This window comes from Choloepus didactylus, chromosome 1 (genome assembly GCF_015220235.1).
Source record: "Choloepus didactylus isolate mChoDid1 chromosome 1, mChoDid1.pri, whole genome shotgun sequence".
In the NCBI taxonomy this organism is placed as follows: Eukaryota; Metazoa; Chordata; class Mammalia; order Pilosa; family Megalonychidae; genus Choloepus; species Choloepus didactylus.
This window is the reverse complement of record NC_051307.1, coordinates 103,147,070-103,164,455: the sequence shown is the minus strand read 5'-3', so window position 1 is coordinate 103,164,455 and position 17,386 is coordinate 103,147,070. Positions and strand designations below refer to the sequence as shown.

At 39.4% G+C, this 17,386-nt stretch overlaps 1 protein-coding gene across 10 annotated transcripts in view; it reads left to right on the top strand.

Moving 5' to 3' along the window:
* The window catches only part of LOC119535969 (LIM domain containing preferred translocation partner in lipoma), a 740,701-nt gene that overhangs the window by 707,665 nt on the left and 15,650 nt on the right, over window positions 1-17,386 (top strand). For all 10 annotated transcript variants that reach the window (XM_037838441.1, XM_037838450.1, XM_037838386.1 and 7 more), the window contains 2 exons: window positions 10,420-10,598; window positions 15,905-16,025. In XM_037838441.1, coding sequence (XP_037694369.1) covers window positions 10,420-10,598; window positions 15,905-16,025 — 300 coding nt within the window. The remainder of the gene's footprint in view (window positions 1-10,419; window positions 10,599-15,904; window positions 16,026-17,386) is intronic.

The following is a 17,386-nucleotide window of genomic DNA, read 5'->3' as shown; positions in this document are numbered from 1 at the left end:
ATAAATGCCCAGGGCCAGATGGCTTCACAGGGGAATTCTACCAAACTTTCCAGAAAGAACTGACACCAATCTTACTCAAACTCTTTCAAAACATTGAAAAAAATGGAACACTACCTAACTCATTTTATGAAGCTAACATCAATCTAATACCAAAACCAGGCAAAGATGCTACAAAAAAGGAAAACTACCGGCCAATCTCCCTAATGAATATAGATGCAAAAATCCTCAACAAAATACTTGCAAATCGAATCCAAAGACACATTAAAAAAATCATACACCATGACCAAGTGGGGTTCATTCCAGGCATGCAAGGATGGTTCAACATCAGAAAAACAATCAATGTATTACAACACATTAAAAACTCGAAAGGGAAAAATCAATTGATCATCTCAATAGATGCTGAAAAAGCATTTGACAAAATCCAACATCCCTTTTTGATAAAAACACTTCAAAAGGTAGGAATTGAAGGAAACTTCCTCAACATGATAAAGAGCATATATGAAAAACCCACAGCCAGCATAGTACTCAATGGTGAGAGACTGAAAGCCTTCCCTCTAAGATCAGGAACAAGACAAGGATGCCCGCTGTCACCACTGTTATTCAACATTGTGCTGGAAGTGCTAGCCAGGGCAATCCGGCAAGACAAAGAAATAAAAGGCATCCAAATTGGAAAAGAAGAAGTAAAACTGTCATTGTTTGCAGATGATATGATCTTATATCTAGAAAACCCTGAGAAATCAACGATACACCTACTAGAGCTAATAAACAAATTTAGCAAAGTAGCGGGATACAAGATTAATGCACATAAGTCAGTAATGTTTCTATATGCTAGAAATGAACAAACTGAAGAGACACTCAAGAAAAAGATACCATTTTCAATAGCAACTAAAAAAATCAAGTACCTAGGAATCAACTTAACCAAAGATGTAAAAGACCTATACAAAGAAAACTACATAACTCTACTAAAAGAAATAGAAGGGGACCTTAAAAGATGGAAAAATATTCCATGTTCATGGATAGGAAGGCTAAATGTCATTAAGATGTCAATTCTACCCAAACTCATCTACAGATTCAATGCAATCCCAATCAAAATTCCAACAACCTACTTTGCAGACTTGGAAAAGCTAGTTATCAAATTTATTTGGAAAGGGAAGATGCCTCGAATTGCTAAAGACACTCTAAAAAAGAAAAACGAAGTGGGAGGACTTACACTCCCTGACTTTGAAGCTTATTATAAAGCCACAGTTGCCAAGACAGCATGGTACTGGCACAAAGATAGACATATAGATCAATGGAATCGAATTGAGAATTCAGAGATAGACCCTCAGATCTATGGCCGACTGATCTTTGATAAGGCCCCCAAAGTCACCGAACTGAGCCATAATGGTCTTTTCAACAAATGGGGCTGGGAGAGTTGGATATCCATATCCAAAAGAATGAAGGAGGACCCCTACCTCACCCCCTACACAAAAATTAACTCAAAATGGACCAAAGATCTCAATATAAAAGAAAGTACCATAAAACTCCTAGAAGATAATGTAGGAAAACATCTTCAAGACCTTGTATTAGGAGGCCACTTCCTAGACTTTACACCCAAAGCACAAGCAACAAAAGAGAAAATAGATAAATGGGAACTCCTCAAGCTTAGAAGTTTCTGCACCTCAAAGGAATTTCTCAAAAAGGTAAAGAGGCAGCCAACTCAATGGGAAAAAATTTTTGGAAACCATGTATCTGACAAAAGACTGATATCTTGCATATACAAAGAAATCCTACAACTCAATGACAATAGTACAGACAGCCCAATTATAAAATGGGCAAAAGATATGAAAAGACAGTTCTCTGAAGAGGAAATACAAATGACCAAGAAACACATGAAAAAATGTTCAGCTTCACTAGCTATTAGAGAGATGCAAATTAAGACCACAATGAGATACCATCTAACACCGGTTAGATTGGCTGCCATTAAACAAACAGGAAACTACAAATGCTGGAGGGGATGTGGAGAAATTGGAACTCTTATTCATTGTTGGTGGGACTGTATAATGGTTCAGCCACTCTGGAAGTCAGTCTGGCAGTTCCTTAGAAAACTAGATATAGAGCTACCATTCGATCCAGCGATTGCACTCCTCGGTATATACCCGGAAGATCGGAAAGCAGTGACACGAACAGATATCTGCACGCCAATGTTCATAGCAGCATTATTCACAATTGCCAAGAGATGGAAACAACCCAAATGTCCTTCAACAGATGAGTGGATAAATAAAATGTGGTATATACACACGATGGAATACTACGCGGCAGTAAGAAGGAACGATCTGGTGAAACATATGACAACATGGATGAACCTTGAAGACATAATGCTGAGCGAAATAAGCCAGGCACAAAAAGAGAAATATTATATGCTACCACTAATGTGAACTTTGAAAAATGTAAAACAAATGGTTTATAATGTAGAATGTAGGGGAACTAGCAGTAGAGAGCAATTAAGGAAGGGGGAACAATAATCCAGGAAGAACAGATAAGCTATTTAACGTTCTGGGGATGCCCAGAAATGACTATGGTCTGTTAATTTCTGATGGTTGTAGTAGGAACAAGTTCACTGAAATGTTGCTATATTATGTAACTTTCTTGGGGTAAAGTAGGAACATGTTGGAAGTTAAGCAGTTATCTTAGGTTAGTTGTCTTTTTCTTACTCCCTTGCTATGGTCTCTTTGAAATGCTCTTTTATTGTATGTTTGTTTTCTTTTTAACTTTTTTTTCATACAGGTGATTTGAAAAAAGAAGGGAAAGTTAAAAAAAAAAAAAAAAAAAATAAAAAAAGAAAAAATAAAAAAAAGGGAAAAAAAAAAAAATAAATATGTAGTGCCCCCTTGAGGAGCCTGTGGAGAATGCAGGGGTATTCGCCTACCCCACCTCCATGGTTGCTAACATGACCACAGACATAGGGGACTGGTGGTTTGATGGGTTGAGCCCTCTACCATAAGTTTTACCCTTGGGAAGACGGTTGCGGCAAAGGAGAGGCTAGGCCTCCCTGTATTTGTGCCTAAGAGTCTCCTCCTGAATGCCTCTTTGTTGCTCAGATGTGGCCCTCTCTCTCTGGCTAAGCCAACTTGAAAGGTGAAATCACTGCCCTCCCCCCAACGTGGGATCAGACACCCAGGGAAGTGAATCTCCCTGGCAACGTGGAATATGACTCCCAGGGAGGAATGTAGACCTGGCACCGTGGGACGGAGAACATCTTCTTGACCAAAAGGGGGATGTGAAAGGAAATGAAATGGGCTTCAGTGGCAGAGAGATTCCAAAAGGAGCCGAGAGGTCACTCTGGTGGGCACTCTTATGCACACTTTAGACAACCCTTTTTAGGTTCTAAAGAATTGGGGTAGCTGGTGGTGGATACCTGAAACTATCAAACTACAACCCAGAACCCATGAATCTCGAAGACAGTTGTATAAAAATGTAGCTTATGAGGGGTGACAATGGGATTGGGAAAGCCATAAGGACCAAACACCACTTTGTCTAGTTTATGGATGGATGTGTAGAAAAGTAGGGGAGGGAAACAGACAGACAAAGGTACCCAGTGTTCTTTTTTACTTCAATTGCTCTTTTTCACTCTAATTATTATTCTTGTTATTTTTGTGTGTGTGCTAATGAAGGTGTCAGGGATTGATTTAGGTGATGAATGTACAACTATGTAATGGTACTGTAAACAATCGAAAGTACAATTTGTTTTGTATGACTGCGTGGTATGTGAATATATCTCAATAAAATGATGATTTAAAAAAAAAAAAAAAAAAAAAAAAAAAGAAATGCATTCCTTTCAGGGAAACAGAGTTGTTGGAATGTATTATACTATAGGCTCTTTAAGAGAACTACCAATGTGAAATGGCACCTAAATCTGCAAAGGAAACCAAACATACTACCATCATTTGGAAGGCCCTCTTGATTACCAGACTCAAGATATGGAGTAAGTTCATATTCCGATACTTAGTTAAGTAATGTAATTATTTGTATTTAAATAATGGCATTGACACTTGAACAGAGATTTGCCGAGTCGTTGCCCTGTTGTCTTTTGAACTGCATTGCCATCCCGTTTGTAACACCTACACTTGTGCTTCCCAATATTTTTCACGTCACATATTTTTTAAGGATTTGATTCCATCAAATAAATTGTAGAAAATGTAGAAAATGGTGGCATTTATTCAGCATACTGCAGTAAGTGGATGAGGCTTCTCCTGGCCCACAGTGACCACCTATGGCTCTGGAAATCTCTGGCCCAGTCTAACTTCCCAACGGTGATACACCTGTGTCTTTAACATACCAATTGAGAAACTCTGGGCTCAACAATTGTTTTGTATGGTTAAATAGAATAATTTCATTTTATGTAAGGTGCTTAACCCAGAGTTTATTAACTCATCATTCATCCAAAACATGGGAGCATCACCTTTATGCATACATACTATTGTAAATGCTGGGGATCTGACAGTGAGTTTTCTGTTCTATCGTATTGGAGCCAATAAACTGACCTACTGTAGAAAAACTGTCTTAAAATCATGGAACATTTCCTCTCCTTATTTCTACGGATATAGCATGCAGATAGGCAGACTATACATCTTATATTTGCAATACAGAGGTGTTTCTATTGAAATATGTAGTAGGTATAGCATGATGTAGCAGGGGGATTCTCCACTGGATGGAGAATTAAGAGACCTATATTCTAACTCCAAATCTGCCACTGTTTTTCCTCTCTGTGTCTTAGTTTCTCAAGTCAGTATTTGAACTAGAATCATGATTTTCAAACTGCAATGTGAATCCCCCACAGGCCCTATCTTTTTACACTCTTCATCCAGAAGTGATTGTTGGCTCTTTTGGATGTGCTTCCTTGATAAACCACTTCCCTGAACAAAGGATTATGGGAGAGGGAAGCAAATGAGGGAGTAAGCCCTTAGAGAAGAAAAGGCCAGAATAATAATAAAATATTGGCTTGTTAGGGAAGTACCAAAACTGTATCTAAAAGTTGAGATGTCACCTCTTATCTTTCCAAGAGTCCTTCCTGTTTCAACAATGGTTTCAGGCCTAAAAGAAAAGAATGACTGAATATAAGATCACATTTTAATTTTATGAAATGAAAATTTTAACATTTCCAAATGGCAACCATCACTTTATAATCTTCAATCTTCAAATACTTATGTCCTTTGATTTAAAATACTTCGATTTAGAATGAATTACGTAACATATAAAATATAGAAATTTTGTGTTTTCTTTATCATCTAACTAGTAGTGTTTATATTACCTATATGTTTCATGTATAGTCAGATGATTTTTCAAGCTCTTCTGCGGTTAACTAGAGATGTTAACTTATACAATATGCAAGGATAGAAAAGATACAACCAGATTGTATCTCTAATTTTTAAACATTTGCATTTGGGAATTTTGTGTGCAAGGTCTGTTTGTGATTTTATTTTTATTTTCACTTAACTTTTTGCTTTTAATCACAATTCTATTGTCATCATTTTGGAGAAGTTTATAAGCTATGCCTTTAGCAACTGCCTAATTTCTTGCTTTTTTTTCTGCTGCTCTAAGATCTTCTCCCTTCAATGATACTTTCATTGGAGTAACTGCCTAAAATATATTCTGTGGGGGAAAAAATCCTTATACGGGATAAAAAAGACTAAAGAATAAAACCTAGACTCTTCATTCAGCTGAGGCCAAAAGGCCTTCCCAGCTGGCTACCCATTACCTAGTGTGTGTTAGGGAGACTGGTAGGCCCTGAGCAAGGATGGTTGCTGTTGTAGACAGTGGTGAAACACCTCCCAGAGCTTCCTCAGAACAGAGGCTTTCATTGGCTCAGCTGTGGGGAGTGTCGGCAGCATATGGTTCATAGCTGAATCCTTCTCTGGGAATTACCCTCAGTTGAAGAGAACCACCTCGGTTCGTTCCAGCTCCAGAGTTTCTTCACAGTGCCAAAAAAGGCCTTTGTTGAAACCGCGTTATAATTTAAACTTCCTCTGCCCAGTCTACTGCCTGCACTCTCCCACAACTGTTGATCCCAAGGGCATTCCCCAGTCAACATCCTGGCACAAATCCTTGCTTCAGAATCTGTTTCTGGTGAACTCAACCATAAGACTCTACATTATGGCTCTACAGTTGAGCCATGGAAGCTGACATAAATCATTCAATCAAGTAAACTGTAGTCAGTATCAAAGGGGAAGTAAGGGGAAGAGTCACACACTTCTATAGGAATGGAAGATTTTTGCTTGAGGGGTAACAGAGAGAAAATAAGGAAAGCTTTAACAGAAGAGGTAACATTTGAGCTTCACTTTGAGAAATTAGTAGGTATTCTTTAGGCAAAGAAGGATGTGAGATAGTCTTGGCCTATGAAAGAACAAAGCTTATTTAAGATGTGGGAGGGAGCTCAGTGTGGAAGCTGAAGGCTGGGGTCCATGTGAGAGAACAGTAGAGATGGATCTGGAGACAGATCACCATGTGCTTTCCTGAGATTGTAAGTTCCTATGCTGGAATGTATTCTTCGCTTCTAACGGTCCCTCTATAAAACATGGCACCCCTTCCCCATATACAAGAAGTGATTCCTATGGATATATTTACAGACTTCCCTCTTTCACTTATTTCCTTGAAGACTTATTTCTTTTTATTTTCTTATGATCTTTTAATTTATTAACCATTTCGTATCAATCTAGTTCAGAAAAACCTCATATTTCTACGAAGAGTGCATCTTTTTGTCTAGATTTAAAATAACCATCTATAAAAATACATAAAGATCTCCCTCTCTGGTGCTTGAAACTCGACCATTAGCACTTTCTGGAATTGTAAGTGAAAAGACATAATAAAGAATATTATGAATAAAGAATATTGTGTGTGTGTGTGTGTGTGTGTGTGTGTGTGTGTGTGTGTGTGTGTGGTGTTGTATGTGGTGTGGGCCCTTAAATCGAGTCCAAATCTTTATTAATTCAAAGCAAGAGGTTTTATTTTTTGCACATGCCCAAGGTAACCAATATCAACTCACATTTTCTTTAAGACTTGAAGAATTTTTATTTAACATAGTGAGACTTAATAATGTATAATAAAGACTATGGAGTGCTCTTCTGTAGCTGTTCACCAACTGTTTTTATCATGTTAACTCCAGGATCTGGAATGTGACTGAAAATGAGAGTGTTTTGCTGTTTGTGCTTTAGTTTCAGGATTGGTGTACCCTTTGGGAGATTTACATGAAAATCTTGCTATGGTGTCAGAATGTCTTTCATGTGATCTTGATTTTGCTCCTGAGCTAGTCTGCTTTTGAGGTGAACTTGATTGTGATTTTCCTATTGACTTGGACCTTGACCGTCCTCTAAAACTAGAATTTCTTCTTGGAGTTCTTGATTGCCTTGCTGAGGTAGAGCACCTTGGTAGTGATTTAGACCAAGATTTAGACTGGCTATAAGAAAATCATCTATGTCAAGGCTCATGTCAAAAACATGAATTCCCCTTTCAAAGTTCTGATAAGGTGTTATCTACTTTTTTCCTAGTGTATCTCTTGTAATGGAAGCATTGATCTTTTCCTGTTGTTGTTAAGGCTGATATATCACATTCATAGATTTGCAGAGTTGGAATTAATTATTTTACAGATGAGAAAACTGAAGTCTAGAGAGAAGAAAAGATTTACCCAGCGTCATACAATGGATATTGACAAAGCCAGAAGGAGAATTCCTGTTCTTTTCATAGTAACTTACCCTCTCTACTGCCACATGATGAACTCATCAGATCCCTTTCTGAGTTGGGGGTCAGGAAACTGGGTACCAGTCCTAGCTCTGTCCCTAACGAACCCCATGACACAGATACAGCCATATCAGTTCTCTAGGTCTGGTTTTTCATTGGTAGAATGAGAGGCCTAGACCAGAAGATCTCTCAGAGCCTTCCTTCCTGACATTGTGAGTGTATCATTCCTTTAAGGCAGAAGAAGAAAAGCTGTGTCTAAAAATATCAGTGAAGCAACTGGAGACTAAAAGGGGAGAAGAACAGTAAAGGAGATTGGCTGGTGAAGGTCAGCATGTCCACCTCCACCATTTGCTAGCCCAAGCTTCCAGTCAGCTGCACTCTTGGAACTTTCATTTTCTAACTTGGGGAAATTTTGCAACAGGATTAGTTTAGGTATATTTTCACACTTTTTTTTTTTTTTGGTAAAAAAAAGAAAAGTTCAGTTTACCTGTCCTTCAAGCAGTACTTCCATAGACCAAAAAGAAAAAGACTACTCTTAGAAATTGACTAAACCTTATGTGTTATTGCTGGTTTTGAGAAAATGAGATGAAGCTTGCAGCCAAGCCTCTGTGCAAACAAACATTTTCTGGTCTTGCGTTTTCTGGCAACCCAGACCAGATCACCGGGGTAGAAAAGAAACAGGGAACCTCACTGTCCAAACCATCATCATCTGCAGACTTTTATTCTATGTTCCTCTACTATTTTAATTTCACCACTTCAAAATAGGGGAAAAAATAGGTTAATAGCTTCCATGAGTTTAGACTGTGACCAGAGACATAGTAAGCAATTTCATAACCTTGAGCAACCACAGCTTGGGGAAAGGATGGCAATGTATTTACAAATCTATCTTGGGTTAGATTCTAGAGTCAGGGGAGTCAGGGCCAGCATCGTGCTGCCAGGGTGGGTTGTAAACATGAACAATATTCCTTCATTCATTCTCTTTGCACACAATTATGCTAGGCTATTATAATGGGACACAGAGATGCATTCCTAAGACATAGTACTTGCACTTAAAGAAATTGCAGTCTTAGTAGAGGACACAGATGTACACTCAAATAATTTTGATAAAATTCATGCTATAAATGCTGTAAGCAAAGTAGATAAAGTCCTTGTGAAGGGTAGAGAAAGAAGCAATTCATTCCAACTGGGGGCATCAAGGAAGGCTTCATTGGGAGGTACCCCTCTGACCTGCACCTTGAAAAATCAAATAGCAGATTGGAAGTCATTCTAGGCATTAGCCAAGGCATAGAAGTACGGGAAGTTTCTCATAGGTTCTCATTCATTCCTGCATTCATTCTCTCAAGAGAGAGAAGTCTGGGATGTTAGACGAAACCAAGCCTAGAAAGGAAGATTGAAAGGCACTAGCTCTTTTTATAGTGCAAAGCTATGGAAGTTTTTGTTAGCAGGAAAACTACTTGGTCACATCCACGTTTGGAAAGGAAACTGGGAGTCATTTGGGGGGCTTGGGGTGGGGGTGGGGGAAATGCTGTGGGAGGAGAGGTAGAAACAAAGCATCAGCATATGATCTACTCACAGGTATTTCTTCTCTCATGGACATTTAGAGTTTCTCATGGTAAGAGAGCAGTTGTACTCCTTAATTTTCTAGTTTCATCCCAATTCTGTATCTTTCTTGTATCTTTCTAGTCAGAACCACATCCCAGGTTTATTCCAGATTGTAAATTCAGTGAGTCAGACTAGATAAGTCAGTTGGAATATATTACAAGTGAAATGTGATTATTTGGTAAGAGATCATGGGATTCAAGAGATGGATAGAAAGTTAAAAGCTAATTTTATCAATCTTTCTGAGTCATGAAGGGGTCTCTTTTAAGGGTGGTGTGTGTATTTTTAAAGCCCAGCATATTTTTAAAGCCAGCTAAAATGACTTTCTCAATTCCCTTCTCAAAACTAGACCCCCTCCAGCTTCAACATTTCCATGAAGAGTTCATGAACATAAAACTTGAAGATGCTATTTGATTCAAGGCTTTAAATGATCAAAAGCCTTATTGATTGTGCTGAGCTCTGATTGGGTTCAGTGGCTGGCATACTGTGTGTCTCAGTCTTGAGTCTTCAGAAAGACCCTATCTAAGAAGGCCTTGGTGACCCCCATAAGGTCTTTGCTGACAAATCAAGTTTTAAAAATAATAGCAGAGGTTTCTGCAAGTGGAGAACCTGAGTGATGTAGTTCTGGGGTCAACAAACTACAGCCCTGGGCCAAATCCAGCGCAATACCTATTTTATAAATAAAGCTTTATTGGAATACAACCATGCCCATCTATTTATGTTATGGCTTCCTTTGTGCTTCAATGGCAAAACTAAGTTGTAACAGAGACTGTATGGCCCACAGAGCTAAAAATATTTACTATATGGCTCTTTAAAGGGAAGTTTGCTGACCCCTGGTATAATGAAAAGGAACAAAGGAAAAGTCATGTATTCCAAATCCTGCATTTGGTGCTTACTACCTGGTTGACATCAGAAAAGTAACTTGATCCATGTAATTGTTTTTTCTCCCCTCTTTAATAAAGATATACACTCCACCTTCCTCAGACTGTTGTGATAAGCACATGAACCAATGCCTTGTGTAAAAATGCCTATTATACTGTAAATTGCCACATAAATGGAGGTCCTCAAGTCCCAGCCTAATGTTGGAGTTTTTCTTTCCCTTCCTAGAATACCCTGGAGCAGTGCAGTGTTTGTTCCAAGCCCATCATGGAGCGGATTCTCCGTGCCACCGGGAAGGCCTATCACCCTCACTGCTTCACCTGTGTGATGTGCCACCGCAGCCTGGATGGGATCCCGTTCACCGTGGATGCTGGCGGGCTCATTCACTGCATTGAGGACTTCCACAAGTAGGCAGTTGGCTCTCCCTCTTCCAGCCTGCCAGTCCTCTTGGAATCTGTTCTTACTTCTTCTGAGTCCCACATTCTTCTCTCTTAGAAGCATAGAATCTCAGGTTTACATAGGACCTTTAAATGACCTGATTTATCTCCTCACCCAGTGCAGGAATTGATACCAAATAATCCATGTGGTCATCTGGCCTCTGACTGAAGACTTCCCTGGGGCTTGTTCATTGCATTTTGTGTGACTCTAATTGAGAGAAAGTTGAGTTGGCCATAGAGTGTGTGTAATGGAAAGAGTACCAAGGTAGCTCTCCCTGGCAAAAACAGGAAGATGTAAGATATTGGTCAAATCATTCAGCTTCTCTGAGCTCCTCAGTCTGGTCTTACACCAGATCCTGTCCTGAATTCTTCCTGCTGTGACAGCCCAGGGCTCTCTCTAGAGCTGACCTCTGTGGGAGAGAAAGGGGTACATGCACAGAGCACAATTCAGTCCTTTTACTAATACAAGACTCTCACATATTCAAAGGCAATTTCATGCCATTGCCATCGTATTTACACCCTTCCCTAACCTCTTTCCCCATCCAGGTCTTCTCTTCAGGATATTTTCTAAAGGAATAAATTAATCCAGTGTTATGCAGCCGTTTGAGGAGGATTAGGAAAATAGAGCCTCCAGGTCAAGACAACTTAGTGATGGGCCTGGAAAAATAGGTCCCAGCTTTCTCATTGCTCTCATTAGTAGGTCTTTTCCCTACATAGAGCTGGGATTTTCACGAAAACTTCTTGGTGTTTTGCTTATTTTTATTTGGCAGGTTAGTTAGTTGGTTAGTTGGTTGACCACACGTGTTTTATTTTTTTTTTTTTAAGAACTATGTAAAAACTGTGGATGTCATTTGTAAATGGTAAGTTTTCTGGGTTGTGTTCACTGACAGTGGTTTTGAAAGTCCATGAGGCTTCCAGAGAGATGAAGCTCATTTTGCTCACCACTTTGGCTATCCATTCTACTGCCCTCAAATGTGCAGTCTTGTGGGTTAATTTTCACCACTCTGTTGATTGTCAACAACCAGCAGGTACTTGCCATAAGCAGTTTGGGGACCTGAGACTCATATTCTAAAAATGAATTTCCTAACCACTTTCCAAGTAGCAAGGAGAGTGAAAATCCTCACCAAAAAGACATGATGCTGAATGAATTAAAAAAAAAAAAAAAAAAAAAAACTCCAGAGGCAGAAATCGTCAACCTGAGTCAGACAAAGAAGGGCTCACTTTTAAAGGGCAGTCACAGCATAAATTGCACTTCACATTATTGATATTTTTAGCTTGTAATTGCACATGAAAAAAAAAAAAAACTGCATCTATTTAAGGGAAGTGAAAAGATACCAATGGGGAGTGTGCTTCTGTCACTGATTCTCTCCTTTCTTAGACTTACCCTAATCCAAGAAAGACTGATAGATACAATCAGAGCACACATGTTTCTGTTTGGGGGAAAAACTGCTATATTACACCCCTCAATTAAATCAGGAAATCAGTTCTGACAAATGTAAGTTTATAGCTATGCCATTTATCTTTCATTTCTAGGGGTGAGGAACATAATTGGAGATTTGTGACTGGTGACATAAGTGTGTGGGTCTGAAAGCTCCCAAAAAGAAGACTGGAGCAACTAAAAGGGAAAAAACTCAAACCCCAGTTATCTCCCTCTCCTCCCACTAGCTCAATGGCATGTTAAAACAAGTTATTTGTTAAAAATAATGTTGCCTGCATGATTGGCAGGTATGTAGGGAAAGAAGCTTTTTTATCTTTTCCCCATTTTCTAAAAGAAAATAAGAGAAAATTTACAGAATTCTGTATCTGAACTTTGAAAGTCATAGAACACAAAGCATCTAAAAGCCCAGCACAGGACAGGCATTGCAAGGCCAAGGAGACATTAACTAGATGGATATGGTCTCTTTCTCCAGACTGAATTTAGGGGGTCCTTATTCTTGGTCCTTCTGAATGGGTCTCACTTTTGAGGGCTTTTAGGAAATCTATTTCAATTCAGTTCAACTCACGTTTTTACAAAGAACCCTCTGTGTGCCAATTACTGTGCTAGTGCTAAAGGAAAAAGATGCAGAGTGAGAAATACATAGATGGAAACTGCATAGATAGAAATTGCATAGATACAGAGAAAGAAGTCCCCATCATCAAGGAGCTTCCCAGGAGGAGCAGAAGAAATATGTGCAGACCCAACCATGATGTAAGGAAAACGCCAAACACCATGAGTTAAGCACAGGAAAGGGCTCACGCTATCACTGTAAGATAATGGAAGGCTTCATGGAAGCAAAATTTGAAGAATGGTTTAAGTGGAAAACAAGGTGGTTCCTGGCAGAAGGAACAAACCAGGCACGCAAAGCAAAGGCACAGAGTTAGGAAAGGGATCTTTGCATTCAAGGAAGACTTGATTTGCTGTAACTGGAGCTGCCTGGAGGTAGAGATTACAGTGAGATAAAGGAGACCCAAGAGAAAGAATTCATATGGTCTATTTAGTATCCTGTCTTCTAAGCAAGTGTTTCCCAAACTTTAACAGATTTACAGTTCACCTTTGGATCTTGTTAAGCTGCAGATTCTAATTCAGTAGGTCTGGAATGGGGGCCTGAAATTCCATATTTCTGGCAAGTTACTAGGTGGCCTTATACTGCACTTTTGAGTATCAAGATTCTGAAATTCTCTCTCTGAGGCCTTGCTAATGGGCTATCTTCTACACAATCACCTTTGGTCAAGGTTTGCACACATCCTTCAGCCTATTAGGCATGAAGGCTTGCCAAGATGGCACTTCAGATGACCCCTGAAAACTCAGTTCCCTGGTAGACTGACTGTATCTACCACCATCCCTACCCCCAACACACAGACATACACAGACACACACTTTCCAATTCACCCAAATGGCCATCTTTCGAGGCCCAAGTCAGTTTCTATCTCCTCTAAGAAGCGTTCTCTGATCCCAGCCTCTCCCTGTCCCCATGTTTAATTTATTTCTCCTTCCAGTGTTTTACAGTGTTGTATATCTGCTAAAGATAGCACTTGCCACAGTCTGACAGTAATAAGTTCATATATATATATATACACACACACATGTAAATATAAATGAACTTGTATGATATATGAACATGTGTGTGTATAATTGTACAATAAACTCCTTAAATATTTTTTTGCAGTAAGGCAGGATATACATGTATTTATTAATAGAACAAATGCAGAAATATATAGAATCTCTCTCATTAGTCTGCCTGTTGCAATCCTTGTTTATTTTTGTATTCCCAGTCCTGGCACAGTGAGTCCAGAAGAGCAGATTTAGTTAACTGACCCTTTCAGTGTGTTGAACCTTTATTCTACTGTTTGTGCTTTCTTATCTGGAATATTTCACTCATCCATTTATCTATTTAATCAGCAACCATTCATTGATTGCCAGGAATGTGCCAGGATACAAGACAACTAAGGCTATCCCTCTCAGGTCCGTGGTGCCCTCAGCTGTAAAGTAAAAATGATAAAAGTACTTCCTTACAAGGTTGCTGTCTGTAGAAAATAAGGTCAAGTGTATAGTGTGTACCAGGGCATGGCACATAAGGAGGACCCAAAAACTGGTAGCTATTTTAATCATCAAAATTATTTTTAATAAATGGTAGTGATTTTAATCATCAAAATTATTTTCATCAGATTTATTTTTATTATTATTATTCACTCAGTGAGCTAAGCCTTGAAAGAGACCAACTGAGATTTTGAACCCTCCTTGCATTGCCAGCGAGGCAAGCCATGGGAACTGTGGAACCACCTCCTGTCTCTTCATTTTACTTTTCCCATCATGAAGATGAGTTCAGGGGTAGGAAAGAATCATTACAAGAATACAGTTTATGACTTTCCAAAAGTAGAAGGACCTTGAGATTGAACATAAAGGCCCAAGGTAGGTCTTTGTATAGAGAAATACAGCAGATACTTCACTTCATTGGGTATAGCCTGAAGTTCCCTTCTCTCTACCAGTAGCAGTGGTTGTTTTTGCAGACTCAGAGATGGAGCAAAGTTGTACCTTTTAGAAGCTCACAGTTTGGTGGTCCCCAAAGATAGGAAAATAATTACTAATAAAATAAGCAGGTACAATGAAAAAAAAAATTTATCCTAGCAGAAGAACTGATTTTACTTGGGGAAATTAAGGAAGGCTCATAGATACAATGTTAGGCAAGACATGGTTTTGACCTCTCAGGGCTCAAGCCCCCACTGGGTTTGGGGGGAGGAAATTTTGCAGTTGATCTCAGAAGCCTACTTGTTTTATTATTGATGACCCAGATTCAAAAATAATCAGGTAGTCAAAGTAATTTTTTTGCCACTGAGTATAAACTTCTTGCATAAAATATGAATTATAACAACTCTGATTACTGCTGCAGTTGTACCATGATCCTTTTAATTTTTCTTTCATAGCAATCAATTGATCTGCTGCTTAATTCATATTTATTTAGATTGCAGCCATAGAGATGCCTTTTAGGTGCTGCCAGGAAAATTAATATGTACATTTAGAGTATAATGTATGTAAAAATGCTTTGACAACCATAAACTGCTCTACAAAGTATCAGATTACTATCATTATTTCTTTTTAACTCTCACTACAAATAGATAAACTTTAACGTCATTAGTCTTAAAAACATTACCGTGGAAAAAACTGAGTTGCACAGTCTGTGTTATTTTTTTTTAATCTCCTCAGTTCTTATCCATGACCATTTCAAATCATGTCTCATTTCACACCTTCACAAACGCCACCCCTAATTTCCAGAAGATACAGATGGATACACACACTATATTTGCAGCCTATTAATCTATTAGGTGGAAAAGAAGTCCAAACTGTAAGAAATGCAGACTTGGCCTTGTAAGTTTAGCATAATGTATAAATAAACTCACTAACCTCTGCCATTTTGAAAAACTATGTACTTGAGTGTTCTGTGTCATTTCCTAGAATTCAAAACACATTTCCAAGAGGTTCTAATGAGAGTAGGAACAAAGCAAAGATACCAACCCTGGGATATTTGGGTAGGGCCTTGGGGACACATAGAAAAGTGCCTACATGGGCAATTCACACACAAAATCAGGGTATTTTCCTTATGAAAGGACTAAAACAGTCACCAGGGCTAAATCCCTCATTTTACAGATGAGGAAGGAGACCCAGAGAAAGCGACTCACTCAGGGTCACCCCGGAAGGGCAGAGCAGGTGTCCTGACTCTCCCTTTCCACTTCTTTTTACCTCTGTGGCTCACGACTCTGGGTTTATGTTCAGAATCTAACCACTGCTATTCTATTTTCAGGAAATTTGCCCCCCGATGTTCTGTGTGCAAGGAGCCTATCATGCCGGCCCCAGGCCAGGAGGAGACTGTCCGTATTGTGGCCCTGGATCGCGATTTCCACGTTCACTGCTACCGGTGTGAGGTCTGTGGTCAGCGCCCCCACATCCCTCTGGTGCATGACAGGCCTTGACAGTCCCTTGAGAGCAGGGTTTTATTAAAAGCAGCAATTAATCTGGGAAAGACCCTGGAGCCTGTGTTCACAGGACTTGGGTTTTAGATCTGACACTGGCATTTAATGCAAGTGGTGCTGTGTATTTTATTTTACCTGTCTTGGTCTCAGTCTCAATTTTCCTGTTTGTTAAGAGGACTCAAGTTCTTAATTCCCTCAAATATGGCTGTGAGACTAAAATACAACACTGTCATAAAGGACATTGTGAATTGCAAAGTATTAAATTTGTGGGAAATCTAACTTTGGCTCTGATACCACAGTTAACTACTACTGTGGGGCAGAGAGGCCATTGTCACCATTGAGCAGGTTGAGAATTCATTCTTAGAGGAGTTGGAACTTCTTCTGCAAATTCATGGAGATTCATTTATTTGTCCAACATTGACTGAGTGCCTAAGACGAGAGGTTGAGTGGCTGCTGAGGGCTGTGGGATAGTTATGTGCAAGGTGCTATGGGAATGCATAGAAGAGATCTGAAATCCAGGCTGGGAGTGACGAGGAAGGTTTCTCAGAGGATGTCAGCTGAAGCCTAAGGGACATGTAGCCATTAATGCAGCAAAGGGCAGGAAGTCTTTCTATAATTTGGGTATCAAAGGGCAAATTCAGAAAGTAAAATGATTTAAAAATGCAATCTTAACCTGATTAAGTTACTCAAACCCCTTCCTTTGAAGTAGTTTTATTGTTTTCTACTAGCTCTTCTGAGTAAAGCCCTCTCTTCCATCTGTGAGCAATAATATGAACTTCCTATTCCCACATCCCATGAAATTGATTCACCTGCTCCAGCTAGAGCTTCCCTGGACTTAGGCTGGTGGGGCTGTGACAGGGGTCCCCTGGGACTGCATTCACTCCATTCACGTCCTTCGCTGTAACTGACCACCTGCTTTATGCGAGGTACTTCATGTCATCCTGGAGCCTGGTTGCCTCTCTCTGACCATAAAATCAGAAAACATCACAACACCTACTAACTTTTTCACAGGTTTTATGACTGGGGCATAGACAGCAACAACAATGTCCAGCCATCACCTTCAAAATTAACCTGAATCAGAAGTGTGTAAGAGCCAGGAGATACTTTAGAGATCATTTTACTGATGGGGAAACTGAGACTTAAAGAAGAAAGTCTTTCCGACATTCCTTGCACTCTTGAAGTACATACCGATAGGCTTTGATTTTAAAGGGTTTGGGGGGATGGGGGGTGGTATGGGTTGCATCAAATGTGTCTTTTCTCCTCCCAGATCAAATGGTAACAATACATGTTAAGTTTACTTTAAAATGCTGAGA